At 38.8% G+C, this 19,148-nt stretch overlaps 1 protein-coding gene across 1 annotated transcript; it reads left to right on the forward strand.

Moving 5' to 3' along the window:
• Positions 1 to 12,760: 12,760 nt before the first annotated feature.
• Positions 12,761 to 16,987, forward strand: NDUFB4 (NADH:ubiquinone oxidoreductase subunit B4). The gene is made up of 3 exons (XM_037139808.2): positions 12,761 to 12,981; positions 15,510 to 15,656; positions 16,869 to 16,987. Exons 1-3 carry the CDS (start codon positions 12,802 to 12,804, stop codon positions 16,929 to 16,931), a joined length of 390 nt encoding a protein of 129 aa, XP_036995703.1. The 5' UTR covers positions 12,761 to 12,801; the 3' UTR covers positions 16,932 to 16,987.
• The last annotated feature ends 2,161 nt before the right edge of the window (positions 16,988 to 19,148 follow it).

Genomic DNA, 19,148 nt, shown 5'->3' on the forward strand with positions numbered 1-19,148 from the left:
AGGAAAGAATATCATCAAAGGTAGAAAAAAAGACAGTACTTTCTGTTCCAAATTTTTTAAAATACAAGCGGCCCTATGAAATAAGGACCCCAGGCATTATGGCATGGCCTATGGCTGCGATTCGTTTTGCCGAGTCTAGCCCGGGAGGCAGATGGAGGCAGAGGCAGATTCGTTGGGGATGTTCCCAGAGCAGACTTGGTGAGGGGACAGAGGAGGAGGGATGAGAGGGCCCCTGCGGCTGCAGATACAGGACTAGGGGGAAAGCAAAGCTGTTGAAAGGGTATTGTCAGGGCACTTTGCTTCGTGATGCACCCTGTCCTTTGTAATCACACAACATCTTCACTAAAAACTGCATTACTGGACAACATTTTTGGACTTGAATTTTTTGTTTAGGGATTGGGGGCAGGAGGGGGAGGAATGGTGAGTGTGGAATATGGCTCGGAGGTGAGCATGGGATAAAAGCAGAGGCAGCAAGAGGGGTGTAGTCATATGTGGTTAATATACTCACTTTGAAGTGAAGACAGGCAGCTGATCATTTTTTCATTCACATGCCCTGCTATGATGTGCCAGGCACTGTCCTAATGCTGGGACTCAGGGTGAACCAAACTATGACGCTGATGGTAATGCTAAAATTCTAGTGCTGGGATGCAGGGGGAGCCAAGCCGAATGTGGCCCTAATCTTCAAAGAGCCTACATTCTAGTAGGGTGGGGTGGGGGGCAGGGATTAACTAAATAATAAAAAATGTAAAATCAGCGTTGCAATTGTGTCATGAAGGAGAAGTCTACAGTGCTTTGAATGCTCATAGGGGGATTTGACTTTGTCAGTCAGTGAAGGGGCTACAGAACTGAGTGAGCTCTGAAGGATGAATAAGGATATAGCATGCAATGTTCAAGGTGGACTGAAGAGTAAATCAAATGCCCTGTGAAAGGAAGGAACGGAAGGGAGGCCAGTGTGGCTGGGGCACAGACAGTGATGGGGAGCGTGGAGGCAAGAGTACCTGAGGAGGCAGGGAGTAGGCCTCCCTGGGTCTTCAGGTCATGTCTGGTTTATTAGGGGTGCTGGGATAATGTATGTGTAAAAAGGTCACTGTGGCTGCTGTATGGAGAAGAAGTGGCAGTATGGCAAGTGTGGATATATGTAAGAAAACCAACTAGGAGGCTACTGTTCTCACCAAGTAAAAGATGATGATAAGCAGTACTTTCTCCCCTCCCCCCCAAGGAAGCATGCCGTGGCCTCTGCTAAGAGGATTAATTTTATGTTAAATAGACAATTTGCAAGAAAATGTCCCCTTGCACTTTGTAAGAAATGTATTGTTTCTTTCAAGTACAAATATGTACTTACATAAGCGACTTCAGTAATAAGAACAGATCTATGCCAAGACTAAGATGAAAGAACTGTCTTTGAAGAAGAGGAACGCAAAATGTAATATTCATAAGCTTTTGGATATATCTATATGACAGATGTGTTTCCAAGTGTACTGTGTATTTTAAGCAGAAATTTTTTTTGGCCTGGTTGGTTGGTATACAGCACAGTAAATGGATGGAGTGAACCAATAATTATGCATGAGTTGTTCTGTCTTTATGGTAAAAACAATTCACAGGTGCATGGGCATTAAAATGTTTCTGCATCACCTCCAAGTCATCCTGTGTATTCTAATCTTGCTCAAGGAGAAATTAACAAACCACAGTGACATTGGGAAATTACAATAAACCTCTATATCAGAAATAGACCAAGTAAACAAAGATGAACACAGAGATCTAAACCACATGATTAACAAGCTTGATCTAACCTTGTTCTGAATGACTATAGGATATATGTTCTTTTTAAGTTCACATGGAGACTTATGGCCAAGATGGAGGTGTAGGTAGACACACTGTATCTCCATGCACAATCAAAAGGACAACAACAAATTTAAAAACAAAAACCAACCAGGACTGCCAGAAAATCAAACTGTAGGGAAGTCTGACAACCAAGGAGTTAAAGAAGAAACATTCATCCAGACCAGCAGGAGGGGCAGAGATGCGTGGCTGGGTGGAGAGGATTGGCAGCCAGGCAGCAGCTGAAGGACTGGGTGGGCAAGGTGGTGGCTGGTGGACTGAGTAGTCCCACAGTCATATGCAGATAAACAGGGAGGAACAACTGGGGAGCTAGACAGACCATGCAACCCAGGGTTCCAGTGCAAGGAAATAAAGCCTCAAAGCCTCTGACTGAAAACACTGGCAGGGGTTGAGGCAGCAGCTGGAGAAACTCCTAGGCTCACTGGAGAATTCATTCAAGAGACCCACAGAGTCCTAAAATGTACACAAACCTGTCCCCCCAGGAATCAGCACCAGAAAGGCTCGATTTGATTGTGGGTAGCAGGGGAAGTGATTAAAAACTGGCAGAGAGCAGAGCAAATGGCATTGTTCCCTCTCAAACTCTACCCCCACATACAATGCAGCAAGGTGAGTTGTCCTGCCCTGGTGAACATCTAAGGCTCCACCCCTTACTATGTAACAGCCATGCTGAGACAAAAAAAAAAAAAGCCCAAATGAAAGAACAGATCAAAGCTCCAAAAAATATACGACCAAGCAACAAAGAGATAGCCAACCTATCAGATGGACAGTTCAAAAACACTGATTATCAGGATGCTCCAGGAACTCACTGGGTACTTTAACAGCATAAAAAAAAAAACAGGCAGCAATGAAGGTTGCATTATGTAAAATAAAGGAAAATCTACAGGGAACCAACAGTGATGGGAAGGAAACCAGGACTCAAATCAACAGTATGAACCAGAAGGAAGAAACATTCAACCAGAACAGAATGAAGAAATAAGAATTCAAAAAAATGAGGACAGCCTGAGGAACTCCCAGGACATTTTTAAATGTTCCAATATCCAAATCATAGGGGTGCCAGAAGGAGAAGAGGAAAAGCAAAAAACTGAAAACTTATTTGAACAAATAATGAAGGAGAACTTTCCCAATCTGGCAAAGAAAATAGACTTTCAAGAAGTCCAGGAAGCTCAGAGAGCTCCAAAGAAGTTGGAGCCAAGGAAGTACACACCAAGGCACATCACAATTACAGTACCCAAGATTAAAGATAAAGAGAGAATCTTAAAAGCAGAAAAAGAAAAGGAGGCAGTTATTTACAAAGGAGTTCCTATTAGGGTATCAGCTGATTTCTCAAAAGAAACCTACAGGCAAGAAGCGGCTGGAAAAAAGTATTCCAAGTCATGAAAGACAAGGACCTACATCCAAGATTACTCTATCCAGCAAAGCTTTCACTTAGAATGGAAGGGCAGATAAAGTGCTTCCCAGTTATCTGGAGTAAGCACTTGACTCCAGGTCAAGTTAAAGGAGTTCATCATCACCAAGCCCTTATTATATAAATGTTAAGGAGACTTATCTAAGAAAAAGTAGATAAAAAATATGAATGGTAAAATGACAACAAGCTCACAGCTATTAACAACTGAACCTAAAAAAAAATGAAAGCAAAAACAAAGTAAGCAAACAACCAGAACAGAAACAGAACCACAGAAATGGACATCACACGGAGGGTTGTAAGTGGGGGAGTAGAAGGAGGAGAAAGGGGGAATAGATACAGAGAATAAGTAGCATAACTGGTGGGTAGAAAATAGACAGGGGGAGGTTAAGAATAGTATAGGAAATGTAGAAGCCAAAAAACTTATATGTACAACCCATGGACATGAACTAAAGAGGGGGGATGTGAGTGGGAGGGGGTGTGCAGGGTGGAGGGCAATAAAGGTGGGGAATGGACAACTGTAATAACATAATCAATAAAATATATTTTTAAAAGTTCACATGGAACAATTATAAAAACGACTATGAACACAAGGGTGTGTTCACTTTGCAATAACAGCATATGTATGATTTGCACAGTTTTCTATATTTATGTTAAATTTTTTAAATGTTTGTTAAAAACAAAATACTGTCCTAAAGAGAGTCTCTGGGAATTTCAAAGAAGTAATATACAAAGTTCTCTGACGATAATGCAATTAAATTAGATACCAACAATAAAAAGATAGACAAAACAAAATCTCTTGGAGAGTGAAAAATGCATTTCTAAACTCATGAGTTAAGGAACATTATGAAATACTCAAAACTATATGACAATGACACTAATAAAAACTTGTAGAGATGTAGCTAAAGTGAAATGTGCCATATTATATCCACAAAAAGTATTTAAAAAACAAAAGTGAATGAGATAAGCATTCTGCTTAAGGAGCTTAAAAAAATCAACCTCAAGGAAAATAGAACTAACAGCATAAGAGGAAAAATTATTCACTAGAGATGATTAACAAAACAAAAATACATTCTCTGAAAAAACAAGGTAGACAACACTCTAGAAAAATGAAAAATAAATGAAGCAACAAATAAAGAGTATTAGAAACAAAAAAAGGATCATCACTACAAAGACAGCGGAGATAGAAAAAATCATAAAATGAGATTAGAATCTTGATAGGAATACTGTTGAATCTACAGATTGCTTTGGGCATTATGGACATTTTAATGAAGTTAATTCTTCCTATGATATGTGCTTCCACTTATTTGTTTCTTCTTCAATTTCTTTCCCCAGTGTCTTATAACTTTCCAAGAAGGTCTTTTACATTCTTAGGTTTACTCTTAGGTATTTTATTCTTTATTGAAGCAATTGTGAATGGGATTATTTTCTTAATTTCCCTTTTTGTTAGTTTGTTATTGGCATATAAAAATGCAACTGAAGGACTTTCGGCCAAGATGGATGCGTAGGTAGACACACTGTGCCTCCTCAACAACCAAAATAAGGACAACAATTCAGAAACAAAGTAACAACCAAAACTGAAAGAAAATTAAACTGTATGGAAGTCTGACAACCAAGGAGTTAAAATAGACACATTCATCCAGACCGGTAGGCTGGGCGCAGTCGGGCGGCGAGAGGGGTCGAGGCACTGGAAGCAGTGACACCAGGCGCATGAGGCAGCACCGGGCCCGCAAGATGGCACTGGGAAGACCCTGGGCACCCAGGCAGCAGCTGGCAGACCTTGGGTGTGGGGTGGCGATTGAGAAGCAGGGCACCATGCGCAAGGTGGCTGGCTGATGAGGTAGAGGTCCCACATTCACGCTCAGATACCTCGGGAGTGAGATGGATCTCGCAACCCAGGGTCCTGTCGCTAGGGAAAAAAGCCTCAAAACACTGATTGAAAACACTTGTGGGGGTTGAGGCACAGGCAGAGACTCCCACCCTCACAGCAAAGTTCATTGGAGAGACCCACAGGGTCCTAGAAAGCACACAAACCCACTCACATGGGAATCAGTATCAGAAAGGCCCAATTTGCTTGGAGGAAGCAGCAGGAGAGACTGAGGTGCAACAGAGAGTGGAGCAAAGCACCATTTTTTTCTCTCTGACCCCACCTCCATATACAGTGTCACAACCCAGCAATTTGGGTTACCCCACCCTGGTGAACACCTACGGCTCCACTCCTCATACATAACAGGCACAAACAGACCAAAACATTATGGCTCAAACAGAAGGACAGATCAAAGCCCCAGAGCCAATACTTCTAAGTGACAAAGAGAGAGCCAACCGTTCAAAACACTAGTGATCAGGATACTCCCTGGTTGATTTTAGTCACAAATTAGATGAAAAAATGAAGGCTACATTAAACGAAATGAAGGAAAATGCACAGGGAACCAATAGTGATGGGAAGGAAACTGGGTCTCAAATCAATGGAGTGGACCAGAAGGAAGAAAGAAACAACCGAACAGAAAATAATGAAGAAACAAGAATTCAAAAAATAAGGAGAGGTTTAGGAACCTCCAGGACATTTTTAAACATTCCAATATCCAAATTATAGGGGTACCAGAAAAAGAAGAGGAAGAGCAACAAGTGGAAAACTTATTTGAACAAATAATAAAGGAGAACTTCCCCAATCTGGCAAAGGAAATAGACGTCCAGGAAGTCCAGGAAGCTCAGAGAGTCCCAAAGAAGTTTGACCCAAAGAGGAATACACCAAGGCACATCATAATTATATTAGCCAAGATTAAAATGAAGGAGAAAATCCTAGAAGCAGCAAGAGATAAGGAGACAGTAACCTACAAAGGAGTTCCCATCAGACTGTCAGCTGATTTCTCAAAAGAGACTTTATAGGCAAGAAGGGGCTGGAAAGAAGTATTCCAAGTCATGAAAGACAAGGACCTACATCCAAGATTGCTCTCTCTATCCAGCAAAGCTTTCATTTAGAATGGAAGGACAGATAAAGTGCTTCTCAGATAAGGTCAAGTTCAAGGAGTTCATCATCACAAAGCCCTTACTATATGAAATGTTAAAGGGACTTATCTAAGAAAAAGAAGATAAAAAACATGTATACCAAAATGACAGCAAACTCACAATTACTAACAACTACACCTAAAATAAAAACAAACTTAAGAAACAACTAGAACAGGAACAGAAACACAGAAATGGAAATCACATGGAGGGTTAGCAACAGGGGACTGGGAGGAAGAGGGGGGAAGGTACAAAGAATAAGTAGCATAGACAGCAGGCAGAAAATAGACGGGGGGAGGGCAAGAATAGTATGGGAAATGTAGAAGCTAAAGAACTTATGACACATGGACATAAGCTAAAGGGGGCGAATGTGGGAGGGAGAGGGTGTGCAGGGTGGAGGGGAATGAAGGGGGGAATGGGACAACTGTAATAACATAATCAATAAAATATATTTTTAAAAATGCAACTGATTTCTGGATATTAATTTTGTGCCCTGCTACTTTGTTGAATTCATTTACCAGTTCTAGTAGTCTCTTGGTGGAGTGTTTGGGGTTCTCCATGTACACTGCAAACAAAGTCCATTTTACTTCTTCCTTTCCAATTTGGATGCCTTTGATATCTTCTTCTTGTCTGATTGTACTGGCTAGTACTTTCAGTACTATGTTGAATAAGAGAAGTGAAAGCAGGCATCCTTGTCTTATTCCCAATCTTGGGAACACTTGTAGTTTTTGTCCATTGAGTATGATGCTAGCAGTAGGTTTCTCATATATGGTCTTTGTTAGGTTAGGTATCTTCCCTCTATTCCCACTTTGCTGAGAGTTTTTACCATAAATGGGTGCTGGATTTTATGAATGCTTTTTCTGCATCTGTTGATGTGATCATGTGTTTTTTACTCATCATTTTGACTATGTGGTGAATCACATTATTTGATTTGTGGATGTTGTATCAACCTTGCATCCCCAGAATAAATCCCACTTGTTCTTGGTGCATGATGTTTTTGATGTATTGCTGTATTCGATTTGCTAATAATTTGTTGAGGATTTTAGCATCTATGTTCGTCGGGGATATTGGCCTATAATTTTCTTTCTTTGCAGTGTCATCATCTGGTTTTGGAATTAGGATGATGCTGGCCTTGTGTAGTGAGTATGGGAGTCTTCCCTCATCTTGAATTCTGTGAAATAGTTCGAGAAGGAGAGGTGTTAGTTCTTCTCAGAATGTTTGGCAAAATTCACCCATGAAGCCATCAGGTCGAGAGGTTTTGTCTGTAGGAATTTATTGACTACTGCTTCAGTTTCACTAGGTATATTCTATCTATTCAGATTCTCTGATTCTTCCTGATTTAGCTTTTGAAGATGGTAACATACCATCTTCAGAATGTTCCTAGAAGCATTCTAGGAATTTATCCATTTCGTTTAGATGTCCAATTTGTTGGAATATAGTTGTTCATAATATTTCCTTAGAATCCTTTGTAGTTCTTTGGCGTCAGTTGTTATTTTTCCTCTTTCATTTCTGATTTTATTTATTTGAGTCCTCTCTCTTCTATTCTTGATGAGTCTAGGTAAAGATTTGTCAATCTTGTTTATCTTTTTAAAGAAACAGCTCTTGGATTCATTGATCTTTCGTATCTTTAAAAAAAAACTTAATTTATCTCTGCTCTGATCTTACATATTTCCTTCCTGTACTCACATTGGGCTTTGTTTGTTTTTCCTTTTCACGTTCCTTTAAAGTGAAGTTAGATTGTTTATTTGAAATTATTTTGTGTGTTTTGAGATAGGCCTGTAATGCTATGAATTTCCCTCTTGGATTGCTTTCCCAGTGTCCCACAGACTTTGGATTGTTGTTTCCTTATTTTCCTTTGTTTCAATGTATCTTTTGATTTCTTCCTTGATCTCATGGATGACCCATTCATTGTTTAATAACATGTTATTGAGCTTCCATGTCTTTCTGTGTTTTTCAGTGTTCTTCTTGTGGTTGATTTTTAGTTTCATGGCACTGTGGTCAGAGAAGATGATTGATATGATTTCAATATTCTTAAATTTAATGAAACTTGTTTTCTGTCCGAACATATGGTCTATCCTAGAAAACGTTCTATGTGTACTTGGAAAGTATGTAAGTTCTGCTGTTTTGGGGTGAAATGCTCTGAAGATATCAATTAAATTCATTTGATTTAATGTGTTGTTTAAGGCCTGAGTCTCTGTGTTGATTTTCTGTCTGGAAGATCTATCCATTGAAGTCCATGGAGTGTTAAAACCTCTACTATAGGCATATTTCTGTTGGTCTCTCCATTTATGTCCATCAAGATTTGCTTTACATATTTAGGTGCTCTTATGTTGGGGGCATGAATGTTTAATAGGGTTGCATTCTGTTGTTGGATTGTTCCCTTTATCATTATGTAGCACTCCTATCAAGATTCCAGTGATGTATTTCACAGAACTAGAATAAATGTTTCAAAAATTTATATACAACCACAAAAGGCCCCACATTGCAACAGTGATCCTGAGAAAGAAAAACAAAGTTGGAAGAATTGTGCTACCTAATATCAAACTCTACTGTAAGGCCACAGAAACCAAAACAGCATGGTACTGCCATAAAAACAGACACACATAAATGGGACAGAATATAGAACCCAGAAATAAACCCACACCTTCATATTCAATTAATATTTGACATAGGAAGCAAGCACACATGAGATAAAGATAGTTTATTCAATAGATGGTGTTGGAAAAATTGGAGAGATATGTACAGAAAAATGAAACTAGACCACCTTCTTATGCTGCAAACAAGAATAAATTCAAAATGGATCAAAACTTAAAATGTTAGACCCAAAACCATAAAAAGCATAGAAGATAGGCAGCAAAATCTCAGACATTGCTTGTAGCAATATTTTTTCAGATATATCTCCCTAGGCAAAGGAAATAGAAGAAAAAATAAACAAATGGGGCCACCCCAAACTAAAAAGGTTTTGCACAGCAAAGGAAAACATCAGCAAAATAAAAAGACAATCTACTGAATGGGAGAACATATTCACAGATACATATATAAGGGTTGAACATCCAAAATTTATAAAGCACTTACAAAACTCAACACCAAAAATAAATCGTATTGAAAAATGGGCAAAGGACCTCAATAAACACTTTTCCAAAGATGACATACAGATGGCCAATAGACATATGAAAAGATGCTTAATATTACCAAGCATCAGAGAAATGAAAATTAAAACCACAATGAGATATCACCTCATACCTGTCATAATGGCTATCATCAACAAATCAACAAATGACAAATGCTGGAGAGGATGTGGAGAAAAGGTGAGAATGAAGATTGGCGCAGCCATTGTGGAAAGCAGTATAGAGATATCTCAAAAAATTAAAAAAGGATCTGCCTTTTGACCCAGTAATTCCTCTTCTGGGAATACACTCGAAGGAACACAAAACACTAATTTGAAAGAACATAAGCATCCCTTTGTTCATTGCAGCATTATTTACAATTGCCAAGATATGGAGGCAACCCAAGTGTCCATTGGTAGATGAGTGGATAAAACAACTATGGAACATTTACACAATGGAATATTACTTGGCCATAAAAAAGAAAAAAAATTTTTTTTTTTTTTTTTACCTTATGCAACAGTATAGATGGACATGGAGAACATTACGCTAAGTGAAATAAGCCAGTCAGAGAAAGACAAATACCATATAATTTTACTCATATGTGGAATCTAATGAACAAACCGAACAAAGACCAAAATAGAGACAGACTCATAGACAGAGAGCAGCTCGACAGCATAAAATATCCATTGATATCATGACCACTTGTGAAATTGCTGCCCACTTACACTGTTCCATCTACAAATCCTAGTGCCGCCTACACCCACCCCTATCAAAATCTTGGCCATCTACTTGGAAATACCCAACCCTAAAATACATTAGAAGTATGCTGAAAATCCTGAAGAGGTGTGGAAGTTCATGAAACTGATGACAGTAATGTTAGTTAAGTGCCAGATCCACATGCAAAGTCACTAGTAAGGGAAGGAGATCTCACAGAATTGGACCAGGTAACACATGAAAAAAAGAAAATCAGCTCTGGCTGGTGTAGCTCGGTGGATTGAGTGCAGGCCTGCAAACCAGAGGATTGCGGTTTAATTCCCAGTCAGGGCACATGCCTGGGTTGCAGGCCAGTTCCCAGTGGGGGACACACGAGAGGCAACCATACATTGATGTTCTCTCCCTCTCTCCTTCCCTTCCCCTCTAAGGATAAATAAAATAAAATCTTATAAAAATCAGTAAGAATGATAATTACACCGATGATTATAAAGGAAATCATTTAGTTTTAAAAGATTAAGAGGTGGCCTTGGAAAAAGCCCTTCAAAACTTATGAAAATATTAACCCTGCTGCAAAAATCAAATTCAAAGTGAAAGGTAATAAGCTGTATATAAATAAAGTCTCCAAAAATTAATATTTGATTTATACAAATTAGCACACATTTGTAATTGTAACCTAAAGTATATTAAATATAAGATAAATTCATTTTCATATTTTTGGTTGCATTATTTAAAAATAAAGACCCAATTAAGTCTTTTTCTTTCATTCTGTAATCCAGGCCTCTGTCTTCAATAGACTCACTCTAAGAGGACCTTTTCTGGGAAAAGGAAAAGGAAAAGAAGACCTCTTGTATTCATCTCTATAGTTTCCCAAAACACAATATTGTAAGAATTCCCCCCCCAAGAAATTGTAAAAACTTCCTCTGCCAAACCAATTCTGAATCTCCACTGGCAAAAAACAAAACAAAACAAAAACAAAAACAAAACCCAAACATAACATAATAACTTTAAGGGATTCTCATGATAATTAAGCAAATGTAGGAATAACCACCTTACTGGCAAAATGATGTTTATTTGCTCTGTATCCCTCTCTCTAAACCTTAAAGTCCTTTTTGTCAGCTGGCTCGTATTCACTGTACACCTTTCCTTTTTCTTTCACTTATTTTACGTGCCCTTCTTCCTAGATCAGTGTCTAACCTATAAACAGAGTTTTTTAAACTTTATAAATGTAGTCTTTAGAATTTTTAGAATTTATAACCTGTTCCTGCTTTTCATTTTGTTTTGTTTTCTTAATATTTTAAAACACCTTTAGAAAAACAGAACATGTTTTCTTTCTCCTTTAAAATTGAGTGTGAGTAATTTGTCTCATTTCTTTTTTCTACATTCCCTCAGACTGCATTCTCGGGAGTTCATTTTGTTCTCTATTCATTTGGACATTAAAATGCCTTGCAAAGATTACCATATTCTGTCTGTTCTTTCTTTACTTCCTGACTGTCAGCTTCTCAAAGACAAAGATCACATCCTTCATTTCCCCAGTGAGTCTAGAAGATTGACTGACTAGTGTGCAGTATGCTTCATGCTGTGGACGCTTAATAAATATTTTAAAACAGTATTAAAATGTTGAATAAATTTGACAGCAGTGCTACTCCTCACCACTTTCAAGTGCCAACACTTTCCAGGTCCCTTCTCTGCCTAGCAACCATTTTCCAAACATACCTGCATGTCCCCAGACAGTTCACCCAACCTGAAGCTCTCTTTTGATCCAGCTTTTCTTTTCTGAGTTCTGGAAATACTGTTTATATGTTTTCTCCTGAGGACTATCTGCTTGGTACCCAAGACTCTGCCATGTAACTTGAAGTTGCTTTTTTCCTTTGGATAGTAGGGGAGGGAGAAAACAATAGGGATGGAGAAGGATTCATTTTCGGTTACCTTCTTTTTTCTCTCTGAATCATCTTTCACAGTAAGACATACAATGATCCTTAGCATATTTTCATATCTTCAAGGATGTTTTTCATTCTTAGCTCCTGAAGAGTGCTATGGGATTTTAGGTAAGAGGTGTTAGTGTTTTAACCAACAATGTTTCTTCAGAAGGTTTATTCCATTTTTGTCTGACTTACTACAGTCAGGCAGGCAACACTTCTCATAACCTCATTCTCCTACTAAACATTATTTCGTGCCTATGAAAAACACTCTTCTACATTATATGGATCTAATGTGGCAACGTACAGAAAAGCTTATTCTCTTTTTCTTGGCTGGAAAATTAAATTTTGCAAAGCATTTTGGCATCTACCCATTATCTAATTTAATCCTCACAATAACTTTGCTAGGTGGACAGACTACAAGTCATTATCTCTTGAATATAGACAAGAAAACTCAGACTTAAGTGACTTGTCACACAGCTTCTATGGATCCACGCTGAAACAATACTTGACAACCAGCCCCATTTCCTGTTTCTTCCAGTTGCACACAACTCGACTTCAAGTAATAAACTCTGTCACGTCAGTACAGAAGGCTGCTAGAAAGAAACAGCGAGCGATAGATTGAAAGGGCAGTGGATAGGAAAGGTTGCAAAGCGAAGACAGCACGTTGCGCATGCGCAGGTTCCTCCCGAGGGCCCAAGCAGTAAGAAGTTGAAATGGGTCTCCGGACGCCGGCTAACGCGCAGGCGCACTTCCTCGGGCTTAAGGTCACAATAAAGACGGGGATCGCGCAGGCGCAGTTGTGGCCCTGGGTTCCAAGATGTCGATCCCTGAGTACAAGCCATCGCGTCTGGCCACTTTGCCCCCTGCCCTTGACCCAGCTGAATACGATATATCTCTGGAAACCCGAAAAGCGCAAGCCGAGAGGTTGGCCATTAGAGCCCGGCTTAAAAGGGAGTACCTGCTTCAATACAACGACCCCAGGCGCCACGGGCTCATTGTGAGTGGGGGTCAACTGGGCGGGAATCAAGGGCCAGTTTCGGACGGGATGGAGCTGGGCAGCCCAGACTGGCCGAGGGGGACTTAGTGTCTTAGACACTGGTCATCGTCCAGGCCCGTAAGGTAGAGAGCCGGCCAGCTCACTAGCCCTTTGACCTTAGTTTAGTGGTTCATAGAGTCTGGACTCAACAACTGTCTGAGTTTGAGCCCCGCTTTGATCACTTCTTGCCAGGCTAGTCTTGAGAAAGTTATGCAACTCTGCTCCTTACCCTCGGTTTTCCTATCTGAATAATGGGAATAGCAATTCCTTATGAAGAAGATTAAATGAGAAAAGACACGTGAACGGCAGTGCCAGGCTTGTAATGAATGTTCAAAAATGTGTATTTTTTTAAAAGTTGTTTTCCACCTTTCAGCGCACAGTTCATAGCAATGCTGCCCTTTCCGGATGGAAATAGTGATTCTTCACTTTTTGTTTTTAAAGACCGAAAGACCCTGCAGGTTGTTCAAGCTTTGCACTTTGGAGGCAAATTACAGCGTAAGGCAAAAGTAGGCATACAGTTGCGAGTATGCGAAACACAAGTTTATTCTTTGTTTTTTTTTAACCCGAGAATGCACACCTTTATTACATGAGCCTTTTGGTTTTTTAAACATGAGTTTTAAAGAAAGGAGGGAGGAGGATTTATTTGCCTTTCCCGGCCTTAATTTCCCTCAGCTAGACCTCCAGCTCTTTGCCTTGTAGCACATGGCCATCTGCTCAGCCACACTGGCCTGGTCTTGAAGCTTATATTATTACTTGTTATTTATTGTGTTATTTTTCATACAAACAACTGAAACCTACTTTTTCCTTACCCAGTATATGACCTTGGGCAGTTTGCCTGACCCCTCTGTTAGGGGATTGGTATTACCTTCTTTATAGAATTGTCGTGTAAGAATTGAGGTAGTCTGTGTAAAATTCCCACCACATATGCCCAGCAAACTAATAGTTATTATTTAACAAGCATACTTTTTGATACTTTTCTGTACAAGAACTGTTTAACTGTTATATCAAATATGATTAAAAATACTTTTCTCAACAGTTGCATTGGTATTTGGTAGGAATTTTTTGAAGTTTGGAGAATTGAGGAAATTTACAGTGTCCCAGGCACTGTCTAAACTTCTTCTGAATGTAATTCAAATATCACAACTATTTAGACAGTTAAGCTCCATTACTATCCCCATTTCACAGATGAGAAGACAACATCAGAAAGACAAGTAGTTCATAGAGAGTGATAACTGTTAACAAGTGATAGGGCAGAACTTGAACCTTGGTCTAAGGATCAAGTTCCTGAAGGATTTGAACAGGCCCAAAGCATCTGATTAACCAGTTGGCTATACCATCTTCTGCAAGAACCATTTATTTGAGAAGAAGGTGCAGAGGGAGACATTATTATATGCATACACAATTAGGTTTGGTGTGCTAGATAGATAGTATGATATAGTGAAAAAGAATAAGGCCTTGAGCAAGACAAAGGTGAGGTTTAAACTCTAGAGTTTCTCTTTTCCAGTTCTGTGACGAGGGCAATTTCAGTTTTGTCATGTAAACAAACTTTGCTCGGTCTGCAGCTTGGTTTAAAAAGTTACTGTGTAAGATCCAGTTTAAGTAATTTAGTCCTACCAATCATGCTCTTGTTGGTTCTCTTTAAATGTTCTCCTTCAGCTTAGTATTAATACTTTAACGCTGATCTCACTTGCTTATTTTTACCTATTTGTTAATTTGAGTGAATAATTTTGTAAAATCATTTTGGAGGTTTAACTATGTGTTCGGAGGTACAGTTGTTACTCTTACGTAGTTATTTTAATATAAACATTGAAATGGACATTTGGGATTTTTCTTAATGAAGGCAATGATTTTTTTTTTAACAACAGCCTTACCCTTTCTACCAAACTATTCTAATAGTGTGAAATGTAATATTTTGCTCTTAAAATACCAGCCAAGTCAGCTTAAAAAACTTAAAGTTCATAGTTAGCCTACTTCAGTCTTCACTTTCCTGCAGCTTATTTGTAGCCTAGAAAGACCAGTGTAGGGTAACATTATAAAGGGTCTGTAAACAAAGGACAAAGCATAATAGAGCATAGGAAATGTGTTTGCTGTCTTCAGGAATACCATGTGGGTCTGTTGGTCACACTTCAAGAAGACAGTGAGGCTGAAAACAATCCAGAAAACAACAGATAAAAATGATCAAAGAGAAAAAGTGGCTTCTCTGGCAGCATTTAAAAGATTAAGATTCTGAAATCTGAAATAAATAGAAAGCTAAAGGGTGTTATAAAAGTCTTTTAAATTCTGAAGGATTTGAACAGGCTCATCAGAGAATTATTCAGCAAATACCAGAAGTGGAAGATCTTCCCTGAAGCTGTTTAGGAATATTCAGATACCTTTAACTAAATAGTAGAGAACAAAAGGAAAGCATCGCCTGTGCTGCTGCACAAAAGTCCAAATGAGATTGTTTCTCAGTGTGGCCATGTGTAAGTACCTGCAACTTTTTGTTTTAGGAAGATCCTGCTTTGGCTCGTTGGACCTATGCAAGATCAGCAAATATCTATCCCAATTTCAGACCCACCCCTAAGACCTCACTCTTAGGAGCTTTGATGGGATTTGGGCCCCTGTTCTTCTGGTATTACGTTTTTAAAACTGACAGGGTAAGTATTATTATTAAGACCCGAAGTTTAGTATTTGTGTGATAGGTTCATCCTGTGCCGGCTGCAGCTGTTTTTCTTGATGATTGCACCAGTGCGCCTCCCATCTGGGCCCTCTACTTGTCCTTCACTTCCTCTCTTTTGTCTTTTTTCCCCCCTCTTTTATCTTACTTCTTTCCAGCAAAAGATGAAACGTAATTGGAGTTGTATATTTGCTTTTATTTATGATTTCAACTCATAGCAATATGCTTTGTTAAAAACCGCTAGAGTCTGTGGGTCTTGCAAGTTAAACGGTTGCTCTAGAATTTAAAGTAATAAATTGGTCAATTTAAATTTCTGAGACTTGAACTTAGGTTATGAAAGAGTTTTCCTATGGTATTTAGTTAGTGTAAGGAAATTATACTATGAAAATTAAGCAAGAGAATATGAAAGTAACTTAAAAAGTTAATTTTTTTCTTATTAGATGTGCAGAAGTTAAACTTTCTTATTCTGATTAATTTTTATATATTTGCAAATTTTTGTATTTAGTGTTTTTAATTCATTTGTTTTAAAAAGAGATTTTTATGGAGTTAAGTGTTAGCAAAAGATATAAATCATTTAGTGTGTTCCCTATTTGTGTGAATTCTAGTTATATTGGTCATATTTTGCAAATTAATGTTAAAACCTGAATAAAAGAAAAGCCAAAGCAGTCCGTCCTGGGACTCACTGCCACTAGAGGCCTGGGTATATGATTGCAGAAAAAGCCAAGCTTATCTTTGACACTAGACCACTTTGTTACTAGAACCCCAGACCCAGCTTCCAGGCCTCGTATTGCCATCGAGACTGGAGCCCACCTGTCTAGCTCTGCCTTAAACCAGACAATCCACTCTCTTGTTAGAACATACAGATTTTGATTATCTGATAAATACTGCTTAACAGAAAGGTAGGCACACTTACTTAGAAGGTGTTTCCATTTAGCTTTCTATGTATGCTGCTTCTTAATAGGTAATACAATTTTCCTTACTTAAATGTGGGTAAGACATTTTTCAATAGCAGTAGTTTCTTACTATTCCTTTATTTTTTCAGACTACCTTCTCCTCACTCTTACTCCACAGGTTTTAGATGGTGGGGGGTTAGAATTAGATTTGGTGTGTTTCATTTCTGATTTTTAGTGTTATATCCTGGGTTGCCAGAATGCATTGTTTTTAATATTTTTCTTTTTTCCTGTTTATTCAGGACAGGAAAGAAAAACTTATCAAGGAAGGAAAATGGGATCGAACATTTAACATCTCATATTAAATCTGGCAATGATGACTATATGTATTACTGTTTAAATAAATCTATTGGTCATTAAATAGTTTCTCTTTCTTAATATTACCTTGATTAAACAAACACTTGCTGGGCACTATAGAATCCCTACTTTGTGGGAGTTCACAGTTTAATGAAGAAACAGATGTATGTTCATTCATCATTCAGCAAATGCATGCCTGCTGTGAACCAGACACTGTGCTGTATGGTGGGAATACAAGTCAGTTAGACAAACTTGGGCTCTCTGCTTAAGGAATACACACTCTGACAACTGTTTATTCGACAATTATTATTTTGGGTCCTTATTATGTGTCTGGTACTACTAAATACCTAAGTTCTTGTCTGGCTCCAGCCCCAGTGATAATGCAGCAGAACTGTAACAACAGTGTGGTGAAAAATATCCTGAAGATTCAGGAAAGTGCTGTAGGCAAGCTGAGGGGAGAGCAGTGTCTAGGGAGATGGCATTTGATCTAGGTGCTAAGGTTCACAGGGTTGACAGGGCAAAGCAGGAGCACAAGAAGGCAAGGTGTGTTAGGTATGTCGTGATTGGGGAGCACTGCAGGATGAGAGGACAAGGTGGAAGCCGTGCTGAGAAACAAGTAAAATAGTTTAGAAAAATGGGCTTTAGAGGACAGTTATGGGCTAGAACCGTAGTTCTAGCTTAATAGTTGGAATACCAGGTCTGCATTTCCCACACTGTAGCATAGAAATAATGAAGTCTGATAACATGGTGATATAAGATATATATATTTGGTTTTTGTCCCTGTTCTGGCACATGGCTTCTAAAACCCATGAGATTTCTTAAAGGATGAGAGAAAGTTTTCTTTATTAATGAGGTACCTTTAGGACCCTACCTAAGGATGGGGGTTTGTTGCCAGGAGAGTCAGCCTTGTGATTAGAGGATCAGAACTTTCAGTCCCACCCCGCTACCTCCTTGTGTTTGTACCCCTGCTCAGCCACTGACTGGTTAAGTGAGCTGGAAAGTACTTAAATTTTCTTTGTCTCAGTTTCCTTCCCTTTAAAATGGATATACTACTAATAATATTAAACTCATTACTTAACAAGTTATTACTTATATAGTTTTTAGAACAGAAAGACACATTAAGATCTCAGTGGGTGTTTACTAATATTTTTAAACCTGATAGATGAAAACTTTAATTTGCATTTTATTTATTATTGACATCTTTTTTCATATATTTTGTTCACTTATTTTATTTGCTTGTTCAAATCCACTGCCCAATTTTTATGATGTAATATGTCTTTTTTCTTAATGATTTTAGGATTTAGAAATGATAAAGATATTAGTCCTAGATCATTGCAGTCTTCTTTTATTGGAAGTTATTCTAGTATGCCTAGGTAATGAGAAAAACACTTACACTATATCTTCGGTGCCTAATCTTTGAAAGGCAGGACCCAGAGAGGCATAGTTAGAATTTTTAAAACTTTTTATTAACATTGAGAGTTATTGCAATGTGTTTTTATGAGTTTAATTTTTAAAGATTTTTAAAAGTGATCTGGCGAGAACAGCAGTTGCCACATTGAGTGCTAAATGCTGCCATGTGTCAGACTGATACTGCCAGCTCTGGGCACTGGGCTTAGGATCCCACTGAGGTACGCTGCCTCTGTTGGTCTAAGAACTCATCAACTTGTTGCAGTCACACCCACTGGAAAGCGTTCTTCAAAGTTTCTATTATCTTCCCATCATTGCTTCTGAGTCCAGGGGTATATGATTGGCCAAACCTAGGTCATGCGCCTGAGTTCTAGCTGCAAGGGATGCTGAAAAGGCAAGTACATGGCATGTTAAGCTTTAAAGTGTGAGGCTGGTAAAGACTTTTCAAGCATAAGACAGTGGTTCACATGCTGAGCATCCAGTGAAGTGGCAAGTGTGTAACTGAGGAAGGTACCCAGGAGCCTTTATACTGATGACAGTGGGAATCACTGAAGGTATTAAGCAGGAGTAGTAACGTTACTGGATTTGCATCCCTGGAGGATGATCAGTAATCAGGCTGCGTAAGACTTTAGGCCAGAAAAGATTGTCAGTTTTTGAGACAGCCCTCAGTGCAGCAAAAAGCCACCTATGCCAATCCCAGGATGACTCATTGAGATGTGAACTTGCTGAAAGCTTTATAAAAGTCTAAATATGCTATCTCTATTAGTTCCCCTTCATGCACATGCATGAGGAGCCAGTCTTCTTAAGTCCTTATCCTT

This window comes from Artibeus jamaicensis, unplaced genomic scaffold (genome assembly GCF_021234435.1).
Source record: "Artibeus jamaicensis isolate MK-2021 breed Jamaican fruit bat unplaced genomic scaffold, CSHL_Jam_final contig_3126, whole genome shotgun sequence".
Taxonomy (NCBI): domain Eukaryota; kingdom Metazoa; phylum Chordata; class Mammalia; order Chiroptera; family Phyllostomidae; genus Artibeus; species Artibeus jamaicensis.

What these genes read in the sequence shown, in the direction of transcription:
- NDUFB4 (XM_037139808.2), top strand. Translation starts at nt 12,802, where the DNA reads ATGTCGATCCCTGAGTACAAGCCATCGCGTCTGGCCACTTTGCCCCCT. An exon ending in CCAGGCGCCACGGGCTCATT is followed by an intron (nt 12,982 to 15,509) that starts GTGAGTGGGGGT and finishes TTTTTGTTTTAG; the next exon opens with GAAGATCCTGCTTTGGCTCG. An exon ending in ACGTTTTTAAAACTGACAGG is followed by an intron (nt 15,657 to 16,868) that starts GTAAGTATTATT and finishes CTGTTTATTCAG; the next exon opens with GACAGGAAAGAAAAACTTAT.